At 40.0% G+C, this 22,505-nt stretch overlaps 1 protein-coding gene across 1 annotated transcript; it reads right to left on the bottom strand.

Annotated features, from left to right (window-relative positions):
- Positions 1-1,297: 1,297 nt before the first annotated feature.
- LOC117728721 (DNA-binding protein RFX7-like) lies at positions 1,298-21,057 on the bottom strand. Its single transcript, XM_034529520.1, has 9 exons — positions 20,590-21,057; positions 16,449-16,482; positions 11,850-11,935; positions 11,467-11,589; positions 10,563-10,679; positions 9,749-9,833; positions 9,425-9,638; positions 8,411-8,688; positions 1,298-7,395 (listed from the first exon to the last, which is right to left on the bottom strand). Exons 1-9 carry the CDS (start codon positions 20,709-20,711, stop codon positions 4,156-4,158), a joined length of 4,299 nt encoding a protein of 1,432 aa, XP_034385411.1. The 5' UTR covers positions 20,712-21,057; the 3' UTR covers positions 1,298-4,155.
- Between the last annotated feature and the right edge of the window lie 1,448 nt (positions 21,058-22,505).

The raw sequence follows: 22,505 nt of genomic DNA, 5'->3' as shown, positions 1-22,505 counted from the left end.
TTGGCATACGCTTTTCCAGGGAGGCTGAGCAGTGTGATACCACGATAGTTCGAGCACACTCTCCGGTCCCCCTTCTTGAAGATGGGAACCACCACCCCGGTCTGCCAGTCCATGGGCACTGTTCCCGACCCCCATGCGACACTAAAAAGACGTGTCAACCAAGACAGCCCAACAATGTCCAGCGCTTTCAGCATCTCAGGGCGGATCTCATCCACCCCTGGCGCCTTGCCACCAAGGAGCTTTTTGACTACCTTAGCGACCTCTGCCAGGGATATGGGTGAAACCACCCCAAAGTCTTCCGGCGCTGCCCCCTCTCCGGGGGACATGTTGGCCGGGTTTAGGAGTTCCTCAAAGTGCTCTTTCCACCGCCCGACGATGTCCCCAGTCCGGGTCAGCAGTTCCCCCCCCCTGCTGAGAACACCCTGGGGTAGACCGTGCTTTCCCTTCCTGAGCCGTCGGATGGTTTGCCAGAACTTCCTTGAGGCCAACCAAAAGTCCTTCTCCATGGCCTCCCCGAACTCCTCCCATGCCCGAGTTTTAGCCTCCGTGACCATCGCCGCTGCAGCCCTTCTGGCCTGCCGGTACCCGTCAGCTGCTTCAGGAGACTCCTGGGCCAGCCAGGCCCGAAAGGCCTCCTTCTTCAGTTTGACGGCTTCCCTCACCCCCGGTGTCCACCACCGGGTTCTAGGGTTGCCGCCACGACAGGCACCGATGACCTTCCGGCCACAGCCCCGAGCAGCCGCGTCCACAATAGAGGCTTTGAACAAGGTCCACTCGGACTCCATGTCCCCAGCCTCCCTCGGGATTTGTGAGAAGTTCTTCCGGAGGTGGGAGTTGAAGACCTCCCGGACAGGATCCTCTGCCAGACGTTCCCAGTTCACCCTCACTACACGTTTGGGCTTGCCAGGTCTTTCTAGCCGAGTCCCCCGCCAAGGTAGCTTCAGTCCGTGGGCTGCTTATCATCAGGGTTTATTGAACCGCTCTTAGTCTGGGCTCTCCCCCGAGACCTGTTTGCCTTGGGAGACCCTACAAGGGGCTGATGCCCCGGACAACATAGCTCCCAGGATCACTGAGCCACTCAAACTCCTCCACCACGTTAAGGTGGCGATTCATAGGAGGAGTTACTGAAACTCAATTTACTGAAATTAAACTGAGGGCAAGGGTTGCTTTGAAGTCAGGACACCTCAGAGTAAAATGGGGTCTCACTGATGGTCCCACCATGCCTGGCAATATATCTGGTATATACACATATACAAAAAAACACTGATTCCAGGATAGTTATGTACTTAAAAATGTTTATTGTTTGAAAAACTCTTTAAAAAGCAGTATCAACAAGCACTTCCCCTTATTAAAAAAATCCCCAGTTCACTGTTCACAGCAACACAACAGTAGAGGGCAGTTCTACAGCTCTGAACCACTTTCAGCAAGAGGAAGGGTAAAGTCTTCTTTAAACACAAACCAGTGTTAACCAAATCGATGCGTGGCTGGTTTTCACAGACACAGGAAAGATAAACTAAAACATAAATAAGAAACGTTTGTCTAAATTGATCAACGTTAAATCATATTCAAAATGAGAGTATATATTACATACATAATCTGCTTTTAGAGAAATTAAAGGTTTTCTAAAAATGTATAAAACAACGCACAATATTTATCAACACACTGAAAGAGATTCAATGTTCTGCATTTGCAATATACCACGACATTAATATTACACCTTATAATTATAGATTGTCTCATTTACACTTTTTCAGCAAATATTTTCCTGGACAATTTTCAACCAAAATTCAGTTCTGAAAGGTTTTGAATTTTGAGAGTTTTGTTACATTTTCGTATTATTCACCACATTGGACCAATCACCTGTTGAACAAAAGTACCGTATATGATATGTGGTTATATGCTATGACACAAAACATGTATGCTACCAAACATCATGATTATTGTGAATTTCCAAGATTATATGGTTTGCAAGGGTACATCTTCTGTACAAACACACGCTGAATAAATAGTAAACACACAAACACCCTGAACGACAGTGAGACTGACAAAAAAATAAAAACACACTCTCTAATGCTAACACAGAGAAACAGGATGAATTACAGTGTCTTTTTTGCCTCTATAAAACATTATTTACCAGTTGGTTTTACAAAAGCATCAACAATAGTAAACAAAAAAATCCTTAACATTGTCCCGATGAACTGATTATATAAAGAAAAGGTTTTCCAGTGCTGCAACTGTCCCCAATGTTTCAACTATTTCTCATTTTATTCTTCACATTACAGAATATAGTCGTTATGGCTGTTACCAGACATAACTCAGTATGTCACTCAATATCTTAGTGCATGTTATTGCAGGTTATATGTAACAGTTAGTCTTTGGTATGGACATAAGGCTCAGAAACCAGAACACTCAGGGAGCACCTGTGAGTCTCATCTCATCTGTGGTTGCATGACTGCTTCACACGCAGCTCTAAATCAGTGCAAATCAACACTTTCATATATGATCGGTGATTTTATGATTGATCTCCTCAGGCCATGCAGTCAAACATGTTCATCTATCATTCAAATAAAACTCAGTGCATGTTAAGAAACACAAGTATTACAGATTGTCAGTGCAGTATGAGGAGTGCTACAGTTGGAAGCAAAATTGTTCAAGTTGTTTAGAGATAAGGAGTTAATTATTGCTCAATTTAATCTATTTAATACATTTTTTATCAGATGAAAACCTCCACCTCTGAATCAAATAAGTTATTTGCACACAATACAATAATGCATTTTCTAAGTGCTAAGAAAAATGGCTATTATTATGTCCCATAACTCTTACTCTAACTTCTTTTATACAAGAATCATAATCTAAAAGTGCAGAAACCCCACATTCATGGGGTTTAGTTTAATTATTATGAAATGGTTTCTTTCATAAATTCTTTACATTTTGATCTACAAGTGATTAAGAGAAGAGCCCTCATCTTACACTGCTGGTTTTCTTAATATGGATTTAACAATGAACAAAAACAATGTTTTTTCCATGTTAATAAAAGAGCTTCATGAGAGTTTCTGCAACGTTAAAGTTCAGATTGTACAAGACAATTTATCTTTTTCTAAACTTTTGCAAAATGTGGCTTGAAAAACAATACAAAGTGCAAAAGAGGCCACATTCTATTATTGATATCATCATCTTCAAGCTGTCTGAGCTCCATATTGAGCAGACGTTTGATTCGGGAGATGATTATTAAGTCTGGGATGACTGTCAGGAAGGCCGCATAAAAATTAACGACATCTCCAAGCTTGAACATGTGGACCAGATGAACTGAGTTTTTACATGGATCCCTTTCTTTTGTGGTTCTGGTAGGCTTCAAGTATTACTCTTCATGTATTCCATAAAATGTTTATAGAATCAGCCAATTCATTGTATATTTTAAATTGTTCTGCATCCTATCATATGCTCCATGCCAACTCCAGCAGATCATAGGAATATATTAAAGGGATTTCTATGGATGAATCTCTGTTTCTGTCACAGAATTATATTTCTATGAACCGAGTGTATACTTTCAAACATGTCTCGTTAAAAATATTTTTCAGCTAAAAAAAAATGCACATAAACAAGACTAACACCTAAAGCTCCTGCAAAGATAACTTGTTATACTTGCAGTTTTTTTCAGTGAATATGCATCGCACACAAATGTTGCAAATATGACGTATTATTAGTTCAGCAATCATTATTCACATTATGCTTTTGTTAGATAATGCTTCAGTTAAAAGAGTTAGACACAATGATAAATCAATATTTTTGTATTATAATTTTTTTCATAAATTCCTCCTTAATGTATACATTTCTTTACACTATGAAATCCATGGCTCTGTTATGATGTTTTTTTCTGACTTTTCAGTGAAATATTGTTATTTGTTCAGTACCTTTTGTTTACTTGTTGTAAATGCTCTTGATCAAACAATGTGAGGCGATGTCCTCTAATTACAAAGAAATGACCAGCATTTTCATCAGAGTGCTGCAGCATTATTGCAGTTCAGCCTGGCACTTAAACTGGACAAACCTCAATGTGTCCAGTGTTGCATTATAAAGTGTAAATACCTGAAAATAAATAAACAAACAAGAACAACAGGTTCACGTGTTCAACATGACAAAAAAAAAGCTCTATTCTCAACCCATCAACCCAACAGTTGGATGATCTTTGCTTTCCAGCCAGTCAAGTCCACTTGAATGTGCTGTGTCGCTGGTAATTTGCTGAAACAGCACATCATTCACCAACTCATCCTCTGCAGCAGCATGTTGATATTGCCCTTGCTGCTGGTTGGGGTCAAACAGAAGGTCTGTGTCCAATGCGTTAAGGTCATTGATACTACTGGAGAGCTCCGATGTCAATCTGATTTCACAAGGGAAATCGGCTGTGCCTGTGGTTAGCTCTGACACCTGCTCCATGAGCTGACTTCCAGCAGTAAGGCTGTTGTCTGCCAGTAGGTCTTTCACAGTGCTGCTGAAATCCAACTGCTGCTGTAGTTCTTCTTGATGCTGCTGTGAGCACAACGTTAACAACATAGACTGGGCCTGTTGTCGATGCTGCTCTCTGGAAGCTGATTGTACTCGGCTGTCACCTGCCGAGAGAATCATTTGTTCATTAATAGCATTTTCGATGAGGTAATTTGGCCTCTGCAACTTGCATCTGCTGGTGGAGTCAGAGGTCATCAGGCTGAGGTGGTGGTCACTGCAGGAGAGTTCGGGGTCAGACTCGAGGATCTGGGTGAGGTTCATGCGTGCAGTGTAGCTGGAGGGTAAGTTATTGATGCCCAGCCCCCGAACAGTGTCGTCATGGTCTCCATCCAGCTTGCTCAGAAGGACATTGGTGATGTTTTTGCTGTTGCAGTGTTGGCCCAGTGTGGGCTGGACTTCAGTTTGCATCAGGATGTTGAGCGGCACAGAATGGCTCCTCTGCGCCATGCTGCTCACCCCAAACTGTGTCTGTCTGTTCGCAAAGATGTTTAACATCTCTGGCGTCACAGGAGAGTTAAAGGGAGACACTACTGAATGAGGGATATGGGGAAGGTTTCCTGTGTTTCCACTCAAGTTCCTCTGATGCACAGCGGGACTTACACTGCGACATCGAAAGGTTGAGGCAGGTGTGTTGGCGGCTTTGTTATCCAGAGGGGCCGGCACAGCAAAGCCCTCCTGCTTGGCCGTGTTAGCTACCTGCTGCTGCACCGGCGAGATGGGAGTCAAACGCCCAAAATGGCTGTCGTGGTGCCGTGCATGAGGGACGGCGAAAGCATGAGGTTTTTGGAAATGGTCACCGATCAGGCTTTGATAGCTGGGGAGGATTCCCATTCCACTGTTTGACTTGTTTAAGCTCCCGCTGCTGCTGTTGTAACTGTTATTCATCCACTCCAGCCTGGTCTTGTCTGGGTGGGTTGCCATCGGTCTCTGCATGGGCTTGACTGGGCTGCTGGAGATGGTGCTGCCGTCGTGGAAACCAGTGATGCTGGAGTTGATGGGTGTAAATGCAAATGGGTTTCTGCACTCCACTGGACTGGGAGGCACAGTGCTGCTGCAGTTGGAGTGTGGAGTACCAGCTGGGGTGTGTCGACTGCTTCCCAGTGCGCTGTCCACTGGTGTTGTGGAGGCGATGCGGGAGAAGGGGCTCTCTCTGGTGAAGCTTTGGATTCCTCCCATCATTTCCGATGTGGGTGTGGGAGTTGGAGTTGGAGTAGGTGTTGGAGTTTGGATCGGGTTGCTGCGGCAGTTTGCAGCATGATAGTAAGAGGTCATGGTCTGATTGGTAGACATCATGCTGTCTGGCATCACAGCCTGTTGGCCCTGCAGTGCAACACAGTTTCCAAACTCCTGCACGTTGTTAAGCTTCATCTGCTCCTCCATCTGCACCAGCTCCTCCACAATGCTGTCCTGAGTCACATCATCATCAAAGGGAAAGTAGTCCATATCGGTCTGCATAGGGAGCTGGCTTGACGATGAAGCTTGATTCAAAAAGTCTAAGGGTGTGGTAACAGACATAGACTTAGAATAGGTATGTTGTTGAGCTCCCTCCAGGCTCCCTGTGGCTGAACTCCTAACATCACTCACACCTGAATGTGTTTGGAGGCCGGGGTTATTAGGTATGGCATGCACGTTAGACATTGTGTGCCCCTGCTGTTGCTGAATTAATGGGTGACTGACTGAGGTGCAGGTTTCCATAACAGTGGAAGTGTTTTTCCTCTGCATTGAGCTCTGTGTTTTGGCAACAGAGTAGAAGCCACTGGCTCTGACAGAGGAAGTGCAAGGTGCGTGGACTTGAGCAAATGGGACAGAGATCATTTTCTTCTCTACCTCTCTGGCAGCTGGTGCACTTTCAGGTCTAGTTGGAGCTCCTGGCCTGAGGATGTTAGCGAGGGTGTTTCTAATCCTATATCCAAGACCAGCACCGCCCTCTACTGGCTGCTGGGGCATAAAAGCCCTTTTGATCAGAGAAAGGTCTGGACTTAGGCTTGAACGTTTCCTGAGGCTCTTAGTGGACAGGAAACCTTCCTTTACTGGTATTACATTGCTGCTTTCCCCAAATGAAGGATGTGTGCTGGTGTTCAGAAAAGAAACAGCGCTGGTATTCGGAGTTAAGTGCAAGGCGCTTGTATTATTTGCTCCATTATAGCTGTTTTCACCCGGTCTAACAGTATTAGAGCTTGAAGAGAAATTTCCATTGCAATTGGTGCTGGATGTGTCCTCCAAACTCAAGAAGCCTTTAGACTGAGGTATGGGAACACTGGCAGCCCTCTGGAAAGCCCCTCCAGCCCTATTTGCCATTGCCTCTTGAGGGAAAGCTAAAGCACCAGGATTTTGCATTTGGCTGTATTTATGTATAGCTTCAACTTCCATTTCAACATCGATGGTATGAGTGTTAGTAGTCTGCCCAAACCGGGCCACCGGGGCCAGGATGGGGAATGCAGAAGTACTCCTCATGCTTTGATTGTAACTGATGTCTTCTGCAAACAAAGTACTACTAATGCCTGCAGATGCCGGCCGTAGAGTGGCGTTTGCGAGGGAAGTGGTAGTATTGCTGCTGTTGGGTGAGAGTGATATGGCTGTCATCTTTACCAAACTGACTGGGCTGACATGACATGTGGTCATCACAGTCTTAACAGGGCTGTTCCCGATGATCATGGTGGAGGGAGAGCGCAAAGTGATAGCAGTCGTGGCCGTAGGTTTGGGCAGGATTTGCGCATAGCGCTGCCGAGCCGTGCGTTCTCCCACTGGACTTGCTACAATACTTTGTGGGGTTTTGGGGCTCTGTTTCACTGCCTGGACCGGCTGGGTCACCATTTGGAAGTTAATAGGCAGCATTTTGCCCTCTACTGTTCCCATTGGGCTGGGGGACAACAGCTGCCTGCTTCTTTGTACCTGCAGGGAGGGAAGGTCAATCAGAAAGTGGACAACTGAATAATCAAACGGTCTGCATCCAAAATGTTAAACTGTGAAAACAAACGCTCTCTAGTTATAAAACTGCCATCAGGCCATCAGCGATGCAGACCATGTGTTGTTTTCAGGACAGCTTGGGATATTCAGGGGTATCATCCGTTGTCATTGAGGGTGTTACCAGAAATATGTTAGCATGCAATTTAGAGTTTCAAAACAACACATCAATAGATGATAGATACCTGAAGTGACATAATATTGTGGTTATAATAATGATCATGATAATGAACATCATAGGTTTGTATCAAAATAAATCTTTTGTACAAATTGGAGACACAGGACCATTTTTACATTTGGTGTTTCTTTATGTGGATTATTTTAAACAATGTGATGTCTAAATGTATGAAAAAAAGCTTAGTGATATTAGTTGGGTTACAAAAATGGGTTTGCGTTTTTAGTTCACCTTAGTTTACATTCTGTTGAATATAAGTGGATAACACATTAACTCTGTAAACTGTTATGACTAAATCCCAAATAAATTATTATTTGTTTTGACTAATGATGTGGTTTCCTAAAAATGCCATCTTTACACTCATATTTGAACCAAATGACTCACTAAAATGTTGAGACATTGCAGTAACAAATATAATTGACTGTCTATATTGTTTTACACAGTAGACAAGATGAGAGGTACCATTTTTTAATGCAATTTGCATTAGTGTGATTACTTATTTGATATCAGTGTAACATTATTTAATAGAATAAAAAAGAAAATGACTGCACTCATCTTTACTAATGAATTCAATGTGTTATTAGATAAGAAATGGTGACTTTGGGACGCAAATTGTGTTTATCAGGTTCTAAGCATGAACACAAAATATATAATTTCCCACTTTAAGTCAAATTTTAATAAAATCTAGATTTGTATTTACTCTACAGTGTGGTGAATACAAAAGATAGGACAAAATACTACATGCTGCTGAGAGGGCTGCTTTCTCACCGTGATGGGGCTCGGGACAGCAGCCACCACGATGCCTATAGTTGGCTGAGGTGACGGAGGGGTTGGGCTGGCACAAGGCACACTGTCATCTGCCCTCTTGAGTTGTCCCTCTCCAGGAGGGGAGTACAGCTTCTGTTCTTGTTGTTTCCTCTGAATCTTCCTCTGGAGCTGCTGCTTTGCATCAACAGAGGGTGAGGACAGAGTCGTCCCATGAGGCTGGAAGGAGTGAGCCTCAGCAGTGGGGACAAACGCTGACACCGTCTGTGGAGGCTTAACCTCTAAAAAAAGGGAACAGCGGGAGATTAGAAATCTATCATGTTAATGTTCATAGTAAAAAGTAATAGCCTCAACATCATAATATGTAAAGACAATATGCTTTGATCATAGCACTTTGGAAAATACCCCAACTTATTGTTTATAATATGAAACATCCAGGAATCCACGCATTCAAAAAGTAAAAAGAATAAAACATGAATACAATAATGTGTGCAAAGTCCAAAAGCTAAGAAACAATTTGGGGTTTTTAGATTTAAAAAAAACAGCTGATCCCAATACAACATAATCAAAATCAAATAACATACATTTGTTAATAATGTCAATAACTGGATCAAATTATACAAACAAACAAGCGCAGATACATTTACACTGATAATTAGACAAATACAACCAGCTGCAACATCAGATAGTTACATTCATGTATGTATTTTCAACTATACGGTCTGATTTAAGTGCAACTGCATTTGGGTCTGAAATGTGTGAGCACTTATTGATTCTATAATACTGAATAATCTTTGTTTATCCACATATTGAATGTGTGATATGTATGTACCAGAGATCTCCAGGAAAGCTGAAAAGTTGAGTACTTGAAACATACAGCTGTCCTAATGAAAACAAATTAAAGCAGACACTTGTTTTCACTGACATAAAAAAGCAGTAGCAGGCCACCGCCTCAAGATGTCACAGTTGACCTGTTTTTACAGAGGCGGCATGAAGCCGATCTAGAGAGCGTCTGACCTGTTGCTGTGCCGGTAACAATGGTGAGAGCTGCCAGAGACTTGTTGCTGATGTAATGGCTGTCGATTAGGAAGCGAGCCAAGTCTTCCACGGCATCAAACTGGCGTTTCAGCACCTTTTGGGCCCACTCGCACACCAGGTCACAGGCTGCAAATCGCACATCCTCCTTTATGCTGCTCAGCTGGCCCGGTGACTCTAAAACATCACACTGGAGCTACACACAAATTATTTTTGTTTTTACATGTATATATATTGTATATATATATACACATACATGATACATTGCATGACAGGACATTGACAAGAATGTAGTCAAAACATTACCCCATCTCCTGTTTTATGGAGGTCCAGAGAGGGTAACAATGGCATGTGAACAAAGGGCCTCTTCCTCAGTCCACTGTAGCAATATGTAAACTGGTGTTAAGATTAAAAACATGTGATTCCAACGTCTGCAGTAATATAGATTGGGCAGTCCGAGTTCAGTCCAGTTAAATTCTCAATGCAAAAATCAATGAGAAAATTGGACAATATCTTTATCCAAAACTGTTTTTCATTTGTCAAATCAATGTACAATTAAGATTTTAGATTATTTTATATCAAGGGCCTGAAATCTGAAAATAAGAATTTTCATGCTTGAAATTGAATATTTATGTTTCAAGAAATGTAACCACTTTGCTGCAATGAAACTATTTTAATTTAAAATGTGTTCAATATGCTGATATTGAACAAGTTCTTTTACAGATTATTTAAATTAGTGTTTATTGTCAAACTAATAATGAAAACCAATCCTTGATTCCTCGGACACTAGCAGTTTGCTAACAAGTATAAAGCAAACTCCCTTTAAGAGGCAAAAGTGTTTCGCCATCATAACCCATAACATGACTGAAGGTTATAATTATAAATCAAGTTTTGCACTTTTACGTCATCAGCAGAAGACAAAAAAATGACAATTGCGTCATGAAGGTTAAGATCACAGTGACTCCCCCGATGGCCTCTGTATTATGCTTCTGCTTCTGAGGTAGAGGGGGACTTTATTTAATTTCACATCTATATTTAGAGAGCTTATGAACTCCAACAGCAGATGGTCTGTGACCAGAGACAGACCTAGACTGTTACAATCCATTCCACTGAAGGATATTTTGATTTTCCTCTCATGCCAAGTCGACGCGCCTTCATGTTCGGGAAGACATTTTTCATCATTTTTCCAAAATCTGCAGCACTCAGTGGATGGTAGTTTAGATTGTCACAGAAGCTCCTGAAAGACATCACAGACAGAATAAATGAATGTCAACGTTGTGTTTACGATTCGTCTGGCCAAAGAAAAATCAGTCAATATAGGTTTCACGGTATAATATGTAAAGACATTTTGCAACAATAAAGTTGTAAAAGTGACTCAGTTTGACAAATTTGTAAATTGATAACTGAACTAAGTTACGTTCGTATCTACATTGTTGTATTGTGGTTGATTCGGCATTATCCCCATTTCTGTGTAACATAAAGGGAGGTAATCCTTCTTTCATGCAATGTTTACCTCACTTCAGTACTTGTACCATTTGAAAAAGATAGTGCCAAATGTGATTGTTTCTTTGGCGAAAACAAAGTTTTTGTTTTGAAGTGAAGCACATAATGTCTCTTTAAAGCCCTTTAATCTGTCTATCCTAAAGGCGCCAATATTTCTGGAGGGCACTGTATTTCTGATCTAGTAGAGTTAAAAAGGCAGTTACATAACACTGTCAGAGCATTTCAATGGCTGTCTCAGACTTTCCATTCTAATATTACCAACACATGGTGCTCTTAGTGATTCCCATGCCTGCTGCATCTATTTATACTGTTGCTTCAGCCGCCAGTAATTTAGAAGAGAAAGAAACTCGACCATTAGTAGCGGTTATCTATTCAAGAGGTGAACACCAATGAAACATGTGCAAATACATAGTGGAGTCTATAGGTAGGTAAACAAATCAGATGTATTATTTTGTATGTGTTTAATAAGAAACACTATATGATTAACAATAAAGTCTCTGTGTTGGACTCTTTGCACTTACTTGTATTCATCATAGACCTCCTGTTTGGGAAGAGATGTCTCTGGGTATTCCTCCAAATGATGGCGGATCCAATTAAACGCATGCATCTGCTGAGTGCGGCTTGATGACAGGGCGCTCTGGTCACTGAGAGAAGACGTGGATCATTGATTGATCGACAAATGACAAAGCAAAATAACAACACTTGGCTCACTCAAGTCACTGTAACCTCAGCTAGTCCTGAGAAATCATCCTCACCAAAGATAATCTAACTTTGTCTGTGTGTCATTGTTATTTCACCATTCTATGTCATTCAAGACAAAAACAAACTGTTTGATGAATGTTTGCCACTTCATCAACTGTACATTGTTTTTATAAATATTGTGAGAAAGCAGGTGTATTCTTACCTTTTATCAATGTTGCTGGTTGGACCAGAAGGCAACTTAAGGTAGAGGTAGAGTTTTTCAATGTCTGAGAATTTCTCCACATCTTGCTGTACAAAAAAAAGGGTACACAAATAATATAGTTTTAATATTTGGCCTTCCTATTCATCAGCAGGAAGTAGCTTCCTGCCTTGGATTTAAAGGTAGAGGTCATCCTGCTACACCTGCGGAGCAGATAGTGGGTTCAGTCACCACTGTGGTCCAGACTGAAATATGTCAACCTTTTTTTGATGGAATTTCATCAAGTAATGTAGGATAGACATTCATGATCTTGAGAGGATGAATGGTTTTGCTGATTCTCTGACTATTTCATGAGCACCAGCAGGTTCATATTTGTGGTTTTGAGTTAAAGTCTCAGCAACAACTATGGGATGCATTACAATGAAATCTGAGTCTCACGTTCATCAAACCATCAAGATGAAGAACAATAACTGTGGCGAGCACCCGACTTTTGCTCAGCTGTACTTTGTGTTAAGTGCTAATAAGCAAATGTTAGCATGCCAATACACCCAACTATAAGATGGTGACGATGCAAAACATTACACTTCCTACACCTGTTAACCTTGTCATTGTGACGCATTTAGCCCAAAGGCTGTTGACTGGGGGTCACCAACAAGTAGTACTTGAACTACCTGTAGCTTGCAAACTGTTTCCAAGTGGCTCGATAAAGGTTCAAAGAATATGTACGTTAATTTGATAACTAAATCACTTTACCTGTTTAAATTTATATCCAATCAAATTAACTGACATCCCGCCCCTTCCGACAGAAAATGATTATTGTGACGACCCTCTCACTCTGCAGCTGGGTCCCCGGCCTAACAAGGCCTTGCGCCATTTATTGCTTCACAGCTCTTCGAATTATTTTAGAGTTCTTTAGTGATTGATTATTTTCTCCTTTCCTCGCTAAGAGAGGTTTTTTGTTGGCTTCCCGTTTTTTAGTATTTCCCAGCTCTATGGGTGAGGCCAGAGCATTTCCCCGTTCATCCCTCTTCAGAGGAGTTTTTTTTGTTTCCAGGGATTTCCCTGTGATTTTCTGTTGAAAATAAAGGATTGTCAGCTGAACTTCTACTCTGTGTCTGAGTCCTCCTCAAGAATTCCCCCCGTGACTAGTACTAACGAGTACTAACACAAACAAACAGTACACACAGGCTTATCCAAGCCAACTTAAATTTGGAGCAACAAGGTGCTTCACTGGATGAATATTAAACATTTATTAAGCTCAATTCTGTCTCCTGTAAATATCCATTTTGAGTGAATACAGTTAAATAAATCCAAACAGCAGAGAAACCCTTTTGCTGCTCTTACCTCCACAAACGTAAAAGTAATCTTCAGCTTTAAGATATCATTAGGGCTGTCCTGTTAGCCTTGGTATCTAAGATGTGTGCTAACTAAATGTCCTTGGCATGACCTTGAGCGACAAACAGTCTTAAATATTTCTACCATTCTTTAGAAGGAAAATATACATGATAGCAGAAGAAGGAGCAATACTCCAACCATCTGGGAAGGATGTCAGTAACAATCAGTTAAACATGTTCACTTCCCTTGAAAATGTTCATGTTATGTTGTTATAAAACCCTGAATGAAAGTAGATTTTTAAACTGTTTTTAAACTGTTAAACAGAAAACAAATATATCTACAAGGTGATTTAAACTGATTCCAAACACAAAATACTTTTTTGCATTATGATACATAATGTATCTGAAAGTCTAACTTTAGTTGGCAACTTCATGAGTGAAACAAGTTGTTAAAAGCCTTTTGTGGCTCCAGGGGGAGCAGTGCAAAATCAGTTAAATTGACTCAAGCGATGTTACTTGAGTCAGCATCAGTTGGTACTGAGGAAAAGAAAGAAATCTGGAGGTGTGGAGTTATAAAGAAATGAGCTTAACATATATATAGCCCTCTCCTCATCTTTGCTTCAGGCTAAATTAGCCACTAATAGAGTAACACACCTGAATCTCTGCTCTGTAGTGTCAGTTGTGTTGCATTGTGGGTATTGTAGGCACCACGTTTTGACAAGAAGTATACGTGGAATAAAATAGACAATGTTATAGGAGTGCAATACTAAATCAGTCGAGGCCTCTTTTAAATCAAGCATTAAGAAAATTAAAAGAGTATGGCCTAACTATCTGCCTGAAGAGAAACAAGTGAGAAAGGACACCAAGAGACCTGTGAAGTACTTATAAGCTTCACAGGTGGAGATGGTGCATACAACTGTTGGAAGGGTGCTTTTTTGGTCTGTCAGACTTAATCCCATTTTTGGTATAAGCCAAACGTGGCATATCGTACATACCATCCCCACAGTGAAGCAGCGGGGCTGGAAGTGAGGAGCATGAATTAAGTTGTAACCTGACTTTAAACCTAGCCATGTACAAATACTTGGCGTTAATATGCTGCATTCTTACAGCTGTACAGCTGAGACACACAAATATTTGCACACATGCATCTTAAATGGCTGCAGACAGACAGACAGACAGACAGACAAACAGACAGACAGACAGACAGACAGGCAGACAGAGAGGCTTATAAGGTGAACTTGAATCCTCTGCCAGTAACCTTTCCCCTTGAGCAGCTTGCTGGCCCCACAGTGCTCTTATGGCTGAAGATAACTGACAGCAGCCATTAGGAATACAGGTAATACACATCATCCTTATAAATAATAATCCAATATGTTTTAACTAGGCAATAATGTTAGGCAATTAGTTGTATATGTGAGCTGCATTTCAGAGGCAATACTGCTGAAACCTGGTTGTGCATCATTCAGAGGACGTGGTTACTTTCTTTTTGTGCGACTCACTTCCTGCTCTGCTGACTTGGACTATCAAGTCTGTATGGTAATGTGGCATCAGCTGTGCACAGTGAATTCCAATCCCCACTTTACCAAAGTTGTTACCAGCATGCAAAACACAAACACAGTGTACATTTTAGGAGTGGGTGGTTAATTTGCACTGTCGAAGTTTGTTTTGTGCTGCTCTGTACACTGTGAAGTAGACAACGTCTGACACAAGACGCTGTAGGTGTGTCATATGAGGTGAGAGCAAGGAGCGATCAGGAGGAGGTGTGGAGGATAACAACACAGGGTTACACAAGGTCAAAAGACATTTTGGACTTTCTTTTTTTGAAAGGGATGAGGGTAGATGAACCAGTTTGTATTTACAACTACATGACATCACACCTTATATATAGAGTATTAAATCAGGACAACCAAAATCCTGGCCAACTTCTACGAGCCATGGCTCCACAATTCATTTTTGGCATTGAGGGTTTCTTTTATTAAAAGTTGAAACTTGATACTGGGATATTCTGTAAAGTTAAATGGTGTCTACAACTGCTCAAATAAAACTTTGATTCATCATGACTTTGGCAAATATTTCTATTTTTTCAACATGTAGGCTACACCCATGAGGCTTTAGAGTTGACCCTCACACTCTCCAGGGAGCTGCACATTATAAAACAATAAAAATAAAATACTATTGTTGTTGAATAGCAACTGGCTTGTACAGCACTGGACACCAAATCTAGCATACAGTTAAATACAGCACTCGACTTCTTATATAGCAGGTTATGAAATCTACTCCAGAGCATCACACAAAACAAAAACGTCAACACGGCCTTAGTCACAATGTATAAATGATGGACATCAAAACATAATTCATGATAACTAAATACACTGTAAACATCTACGTAATATATATATATATATATATATATATATATATATATATATATATATATATATTCTGCCTCACAAACAGCTTTTTTTGGGCCGGATATTGACTTATTGATATTAGGTAATAGATATTCAGCTATCAAAAATCAGTTGCAGATATTTAGTAAAAGATATTTCATTATACTGTAGATATTTGTGGTCCCCAGCATATTCCCAAGGGTTTTGGTTTACTACAACATATACACAAGAAGAAATAAATTTCAAGAAATAAATGCCAAATATAATGCAGGTTCTTGCTTCTCAATAGTGAGGATTTGCTGCCTGTTTCAAGAATATGATTACTAGTGAAATATATTTGTGTTTCTCTGCGGAGTTGTGATGGTTATTCTTCAAAACTTTTGTATGTTTTATGGATTAAAGGATTTACCGATTAATTAAGAAACAAATTGTCAGATTAATCTATAACAACAATCCCAGAGCTCAGTCATTCTTCCCAGAGCTGTACTGTTTTTGGAACTAGGCCAACCTTCAGGTCAAAATTAAATTTGCTCCAAAGAGGATCAAGCATTACACATTAGGTTATACATTTTAACAATCCCTTGAACTTTTCTTTTATCACTCCCAGGACATATTTTTAACGTTTTCACCAATTACTGGTAACCCAAGGAACAATATAAGTATGCTATTATATATTCTGTACACCATTTTCCTATTGTATGGACATACTTATTTATTTATTTTGTATAAACCACAATATGCTTGGGACCAAATAAACCCATCAGGAATCAATAGTATTTCACCCCTACATACATTACAAAAAATATGTTAGCAGTTAAATTAAAAGGCTTCATTTAAATTGTAATTTGTCAGTTAAAACCAGTCAAGGGCTAACTCACCAGAATGTTTTCCACTTTTGATTGAACAGATTTGCTGCAAAACAGAGACAAAGTATAAATTAGTATCAAGCTTATGTAACATGAACGCTTGTGCCTAAAGTGTATTTATTTATAAAGCAGAGGAATGTTTGGCATGAGACGACCCTGCAGCATCTCTCAGATCATATATCCCTCCACCAGGAACACATGTTGTCATATGTAAAAAGAGAGAGAGAGAGACGGCCACTGTGGTAACATTGTCTCTGACAGAAGAACACAGTTATTCATGTGCAGTCACTGAGTACATCTATTACACATATATCTATATCTTGAAAGATGAATTTGCCTAAAAGAAATATGGACTTTCAACTTTGACTAATATGTATATTGTATATTCAACAATGAAAGGAGCCCAGTTTGATCCATACTGACCATTCTGGTTAGAGTTAGACAAAAGATGCAGATCAAACTAACAAAATAAACTATATAGTCATATACAAGATAACTTTTTTCATGCAAAAACAAGCATTAAAGACAAATTTAAAGCAATGAGGCATAACTTAGGGCCAAACCAAGGTACATGAATATAACTTATCCAGGTCTAATTCCTAATCTGCAGACAGGTCAGGTTGTTGTTGACTAAGACACAGAAGGCATGTCACATTTAAAGACTCTTACTCAGAGACAACGGACAGGTCAGAATCAGGAGATGCTATAGGCCGCGACAAGAACCGTTCACTTTAATTCACAGTTACTAGGGAGCCGTCATTGAGCTGTTTGTTAGGCAGATTTGGCGCCAAATGACACCGGAGGCTCTGAATTGATAGAAGAATTGCTAACTTTAAATCATACTGTGTATAATATTCAGGTGCAATTCAGTCTCTGATTGGGTGGCTTGACAGAAAACCAGGAGGAACAGTAGCAATTCACGATAGACTATCATTGGTGATCAAGACACAGTGACGGTATAGTTGCAAATGAACTTGCTGACCCCGTCTCAGACGGTCTCACTCTACCATGAACTACTCAGCCGCTCAAGTCAACGTCAATATTTATGCTCTAATCCTCTTAAAGGTTAAAGATTTAGGGAGCAGGACAAATATCCAATATCCTATTATGTTAGCATAGTGATGTGTTTCTCTGTTGACGTTTTCTTGCAGACGTTTCACCTCTGAACTGTTGTGCTTTCTGGTATTTCAGCCCTTTGCCATTTTATGGCTGTTTGACATTTAAATGATACTTGAGTTCATTCACATTCAGAAATAAAAGGCTGCTTTAAAAGTCTGCTTTCAGTCAGAAAACAGCCCAATATAGCAACAACCATAGACAAAATTCAACATCAGTTGTTAACTAAATTAAGTATTTTTTCTACTGTGACATCTCTTAACCCTAAAACATCATTCAATTCATGAATACAACATTATAGCCGACAAAATGTATTATAATACAGACAACAACTGCTGTATTATTACTATTATTAATGGGCTGTTAAACTGACTGGCAGTGGTATGCAACCCTTGTATTAATGTAGTTTTAATACATTTCAGTTTTCCATAAGGCTTTGAATGAGTGTTTTTGATTTTGTTATGCGAGTAGATACGTGTCAGTCCTGATTATTTCCAACTGGTAATGTCATACTCATGTGCTTCTGTCTGGTTAATCTTTTTGACATTTTATAAAACCAGGCAAAGACGTGAGTTGAGTAAGCTCTTTTAAATAAACTGGTATGAGAATAATTTGGATAATAGCATGGCCGTGTCTGGTGGTGTGAGCAGTTTACTAAAACAGATCTTGGTAATAAACATGCCATTATATTTGTATTTCAAGGGTTTAGCACAGCTGTTACAGGAGCTACATACTGGAGCTGTTGGTTTCGGCATGTCGGTCGTGTTTTGATGATGGAAATAGAGGGAAGTTGAATGTAGATGACTATTACTGTGACAACGCCTTCAACCAATCAATAATATAGCAAAAATGAGTAGGCGGGTGTGAGGTGAAAGAAGGGCTGAACTAGCGCCATGGTGCCTTTACTGAAGTAAAAGTATCAATACTTTATTGCAGTCAAAATGTTCCATGAGTGAAAGTGCAAAACTATATAAGCAGAATGAGCATGTCAGATTTATATTATCATACATTACAATATTAGATTATTAATGCAAGTGTATTAAAGCTACTGTTACTTTAATGAAAATAACTTTTTGTCACATATTTTCAAACTGTCACTGTATCCTGAAAGTACATGAGACAGATAATCTGTGAAACTATTTTGCACCTCAAATACTTAAATATTTGTGTGTATTGTTCAGCTGTGAAACCAGAAAGTGTGCTCGGTTCGGTGGGTGTTGCTGGGTTTTGGCTCGATTAATTGAAACCTGGCAGTCGGGTCACAAACTTTCTCATTTTACAGCTAAACATAACATTAAAGTATGTTTCTGAAAATATTTGAGGTGAGAAATAGGCAATACTGTAACATAGTGCTGCCTAGTTTGACAGCTTAAGTTCACAAGCAGTGATTGACAGCTGCGTTAGAGATTCCTTGGCTCTGATTGGTTACTTTTGTTCCTACGTGCTGGAATTTTGCAAATACCATTGAGAGCACTAAGAGGAAATAGGAAATAGGAAATAGCTACTACTGTCAGGATATAGTGAAAGTTTGAGCAAATATGGCAAAAAGGGACTTCCATTAAAGATGCCTATTGAAGCTTTAACACCATCATTTGACATGTAGGTGTGGCATTTCTGAGTTGTTTGAAGGAGCTTTGACTGAGCTGGAGAAGGTAATGCAAAGTAATGTAACTAATCACTTCTGCTCTTGAGCAATGTGTTCACTTATTCAAAGTAAAGCAGAAGTGATTAGTTACATTGTTTATGTTTGATGTTACTTGAATAAAGTACTTAGTTTAAGTACCAATAGTACTATGTATTTTTTGTACAGCTAGTCACCAGTTATTCTGCATGTATATATATATGTTCTGCATTTATATATATATATATATATATATATATATATATATATATGCAGAACAACTGCAAAATTTACAATATTTGGCGAGGTGTAATGCAGTAAAACTTCTAACGAGTTAAGTACAAGTACCTCCACATTGTACTATTCCTGAGTAAATGCACTTAGTTACATTCCACCACTGTCTATGTCAACGCCCAACCCTAAAACAACTTATTGATCCCAAGGCGATCTTTATAGATAAGTCTGTCAGCACTTACAACCATCACAAACAATGAGTACATTAGTACATGAGTATTATAATGTACTTCGGTACATTATAATGTGGTACTTGCACTTTATGTGAGTACAGGTATACTTTACAATACATAATCTGTAAATAGAACATGAGATACTGTTATTGATTATGTGATCGTTATTGATTGAACTATTTGACAGTATGAAAAAAGTTCAAATTTAAATAAAAATAAATCTTCAGCAAAAGTCAAATTTCAGCAATAATGTACAGTGCAATAAAATGACGTTTATAGAAACTACTGTGCCTTGCACAATGAGTATGGTAAAACTTGTTTGTTTGTAATATAAAATGTGTATGATGTGGTTCTGCTTCTTTTACACACAGCAATAAACAGAGTGGTAGAATTTGGCTCAAGTACTGCATTTAGTTTTTCACTTTTCTGCCATTTTATAATTCTGTCCCTTCATTTTAGAGGGAATCATTGTGCATTTTACTCCCTTACATTAATTTGACATTAACTTTATAGATTCTCATTTTTCTTGAAAACAAGTCTTGAAAATGCAATTCATTGTTGTTGATTAACAAAAGCATATAGTGTAGGTAAACTTTGCTCCCACTTGAGCAACTATAACAATATGCTTCTTACATATTATTGCATCAGTAATTCAGTGACATAATATACAATAATGTAATACTCATGATGGGCCAAATTTCTGCTCAACAAGTTACATTTTATGCTTGTACATTTTGCTAATAATACGTGTGTACATTCACGTAAGTAGTAACATTTTGCATGCAGGACTACTTGCATTAATGAAGTATTATTATATGGTAGTATCACTACTCTTACTCACTACTTCAACCTCTGGGTACTGACCCTCAGTTTAAATGAGATCTCAGCTCATTATTTCCCCTTGAAGCATCATCCTATGCACAGTGGTATAGTGTGAGCGCGTCCTCACCAGATGGAGTTCTTGATCCTCAGCTGCAGAGCACTGGCCTCAGCGCCCTGCAGCCCGGTGAGCAGGCCGGGCAGACTCCTCGCCCCGCGGTCCGGCTGCTGCTGGGGGTCCTCCTCGGCCATCACGGCGGGCCTCGGCGCGTGTCTGGGCTGGACTGGACTGGGCGGGAGGCGTGAACGGGCGTACTCGAGCTAAACAACATGGACCGGAGGTCGTTGCGATGCTAACGGGACAGCAGCGCGCCCTGTTGTTGTTGTTACCACCCAGTCCTCCTCCGACATCGCGAGTCGCAACACTTGGTGAATTAAAGACGCGGTGCAACAAAACTACGGGTCGCTGTCAAACGCGACGTGATGCATGGGTATAAATAAAGGTGGGCGTAGATGGTAAACCGACAGCTGCAAGGCAACTAGCGAGTCCCTCCGGTGTGCTCTGCCCTGCAGTACCCCTCACGTTATGGGATTTCTCTGCATGTGCATGGTTAGTAGTAGCTGTTGGGCAAACGCATGCGCACTAAGACCCCCAGCATTAAAAACAACATGTAAGCATAAGACGTTACTGAGCACGTTACTATCATATTACTATCTATATCAGTTTAAATCGGTTTGAATATGAATGTTATTATTGGTTATGTATGTTGACACAACAATATTATCATGATCATTATTATTATTATTATTATTATTATTATTATTATTATTATTATTATTATATGCATTTTAATATGGATTACCAACATAGCGATGCAGGCAACTGTCTAGGGGGCCCAGACACCTATAGGCCCACAAAAAGCCCCACCCATCTTGACAGTTTGAGGATGGTTTGTGGTCATTTGGTAAACTGTACCTTTACTCAAGAATATGCAACACTAAATCACTATATCCACTGATATAATGTAGGTGTTATTATCTGACAACTACCAGTGGTAAAAAGTAACTCGGTAGCCTACATTTTAAGAACTGTACTTAAGTACAATTTTGAGCTATTTTACTGTACTTGAATATTTACATATTACTTCATATTTCTACTCCACTTTATGTATTTCAAAGGTGCAGATACCAGTTACCTTTCAGGTTAATATTTTACATTAAAACATAATCTAAGTTTATAAAAAAACAATGCATTATCAAATATTATACCAGGGGTTCCAAACTCTTCAGGCTTGTGAGCTATTTGAGAAAAGGGTGAAGACGAGACAGCGAGGAAGAGAACCTAAATGCAAACTACCAGACAAACAGGTACAGTTTATGGATTTACTGCAAAGGTGAATATATATAACACTTTTGACAAGTCCAAACAGAGATTGTATACAACCCAGAGGATAGCAGGAATGGGGCAGGGAGAGGGGCAGGCAGGCAGACAAGCAGGCACCAGGTTCCAGGAAACAGTAGGATAGCAGATGCTCAAACGCAAGAAGCAGCAAAGCAGTGTTGTCGATCTGGAGATGGGTGAGTGGAAAGGGCTGGTTAAATACTGCAGGCCTGACGAGGGAAAGTGGAACAGGTGAACAGGTGAACAGGTGGGCGGGGAAGATCAGGTGACTGAGACTGGAGAGATTGCTGCAGGTAAGATGAGGGAGTGTCTGGATGTGGAAGTGAGGTGCCTGGGACAGGAAAAAAAGAAAAAAACCTGGGGCCATTTAAACTTATACTACAGAGATACTGTAGGCTACACAATTCAATGAGACAAGGGCGAGCAGGGGGTTAGGGGCTCAGCAATTCATTTTTGCCCTGGGGCCTGATCACATGAGATCAGTCACATATGTGACTACAGTCAAAAGCAAACTCAAACCGTTTCTATTTGATCAGGCTTATGACACACATACTCTGACTGTGTCATGCACCTTTATTGACACATTTGCTGAATATCTGCATTACTACTTTAAGTAGGCTGGTGTATTAGGCAATTATCACTTC

The sequence above is a fragment of the Cyclopterus lumpus genome, chromosome 3 (genome assembly GCF_009769545.1).
Source record: "Cyclopterus lumpus isolate fCycLum1 chromosome 3, fCycLum1.pri, whole genome shotgun sequence".
Lineage (NCBI taxonomy): Eukaryota > Metazoa > Chordata > Actinopteri > Perciformes > Cyclopteridae > Cyclopterus > Cyclopterus lumpus.
The sequence above is the reverse complement of the archived record's forward strand: the minus strand, read 5'-3'. Positions and strand labels throughout refer to the sequence as shown.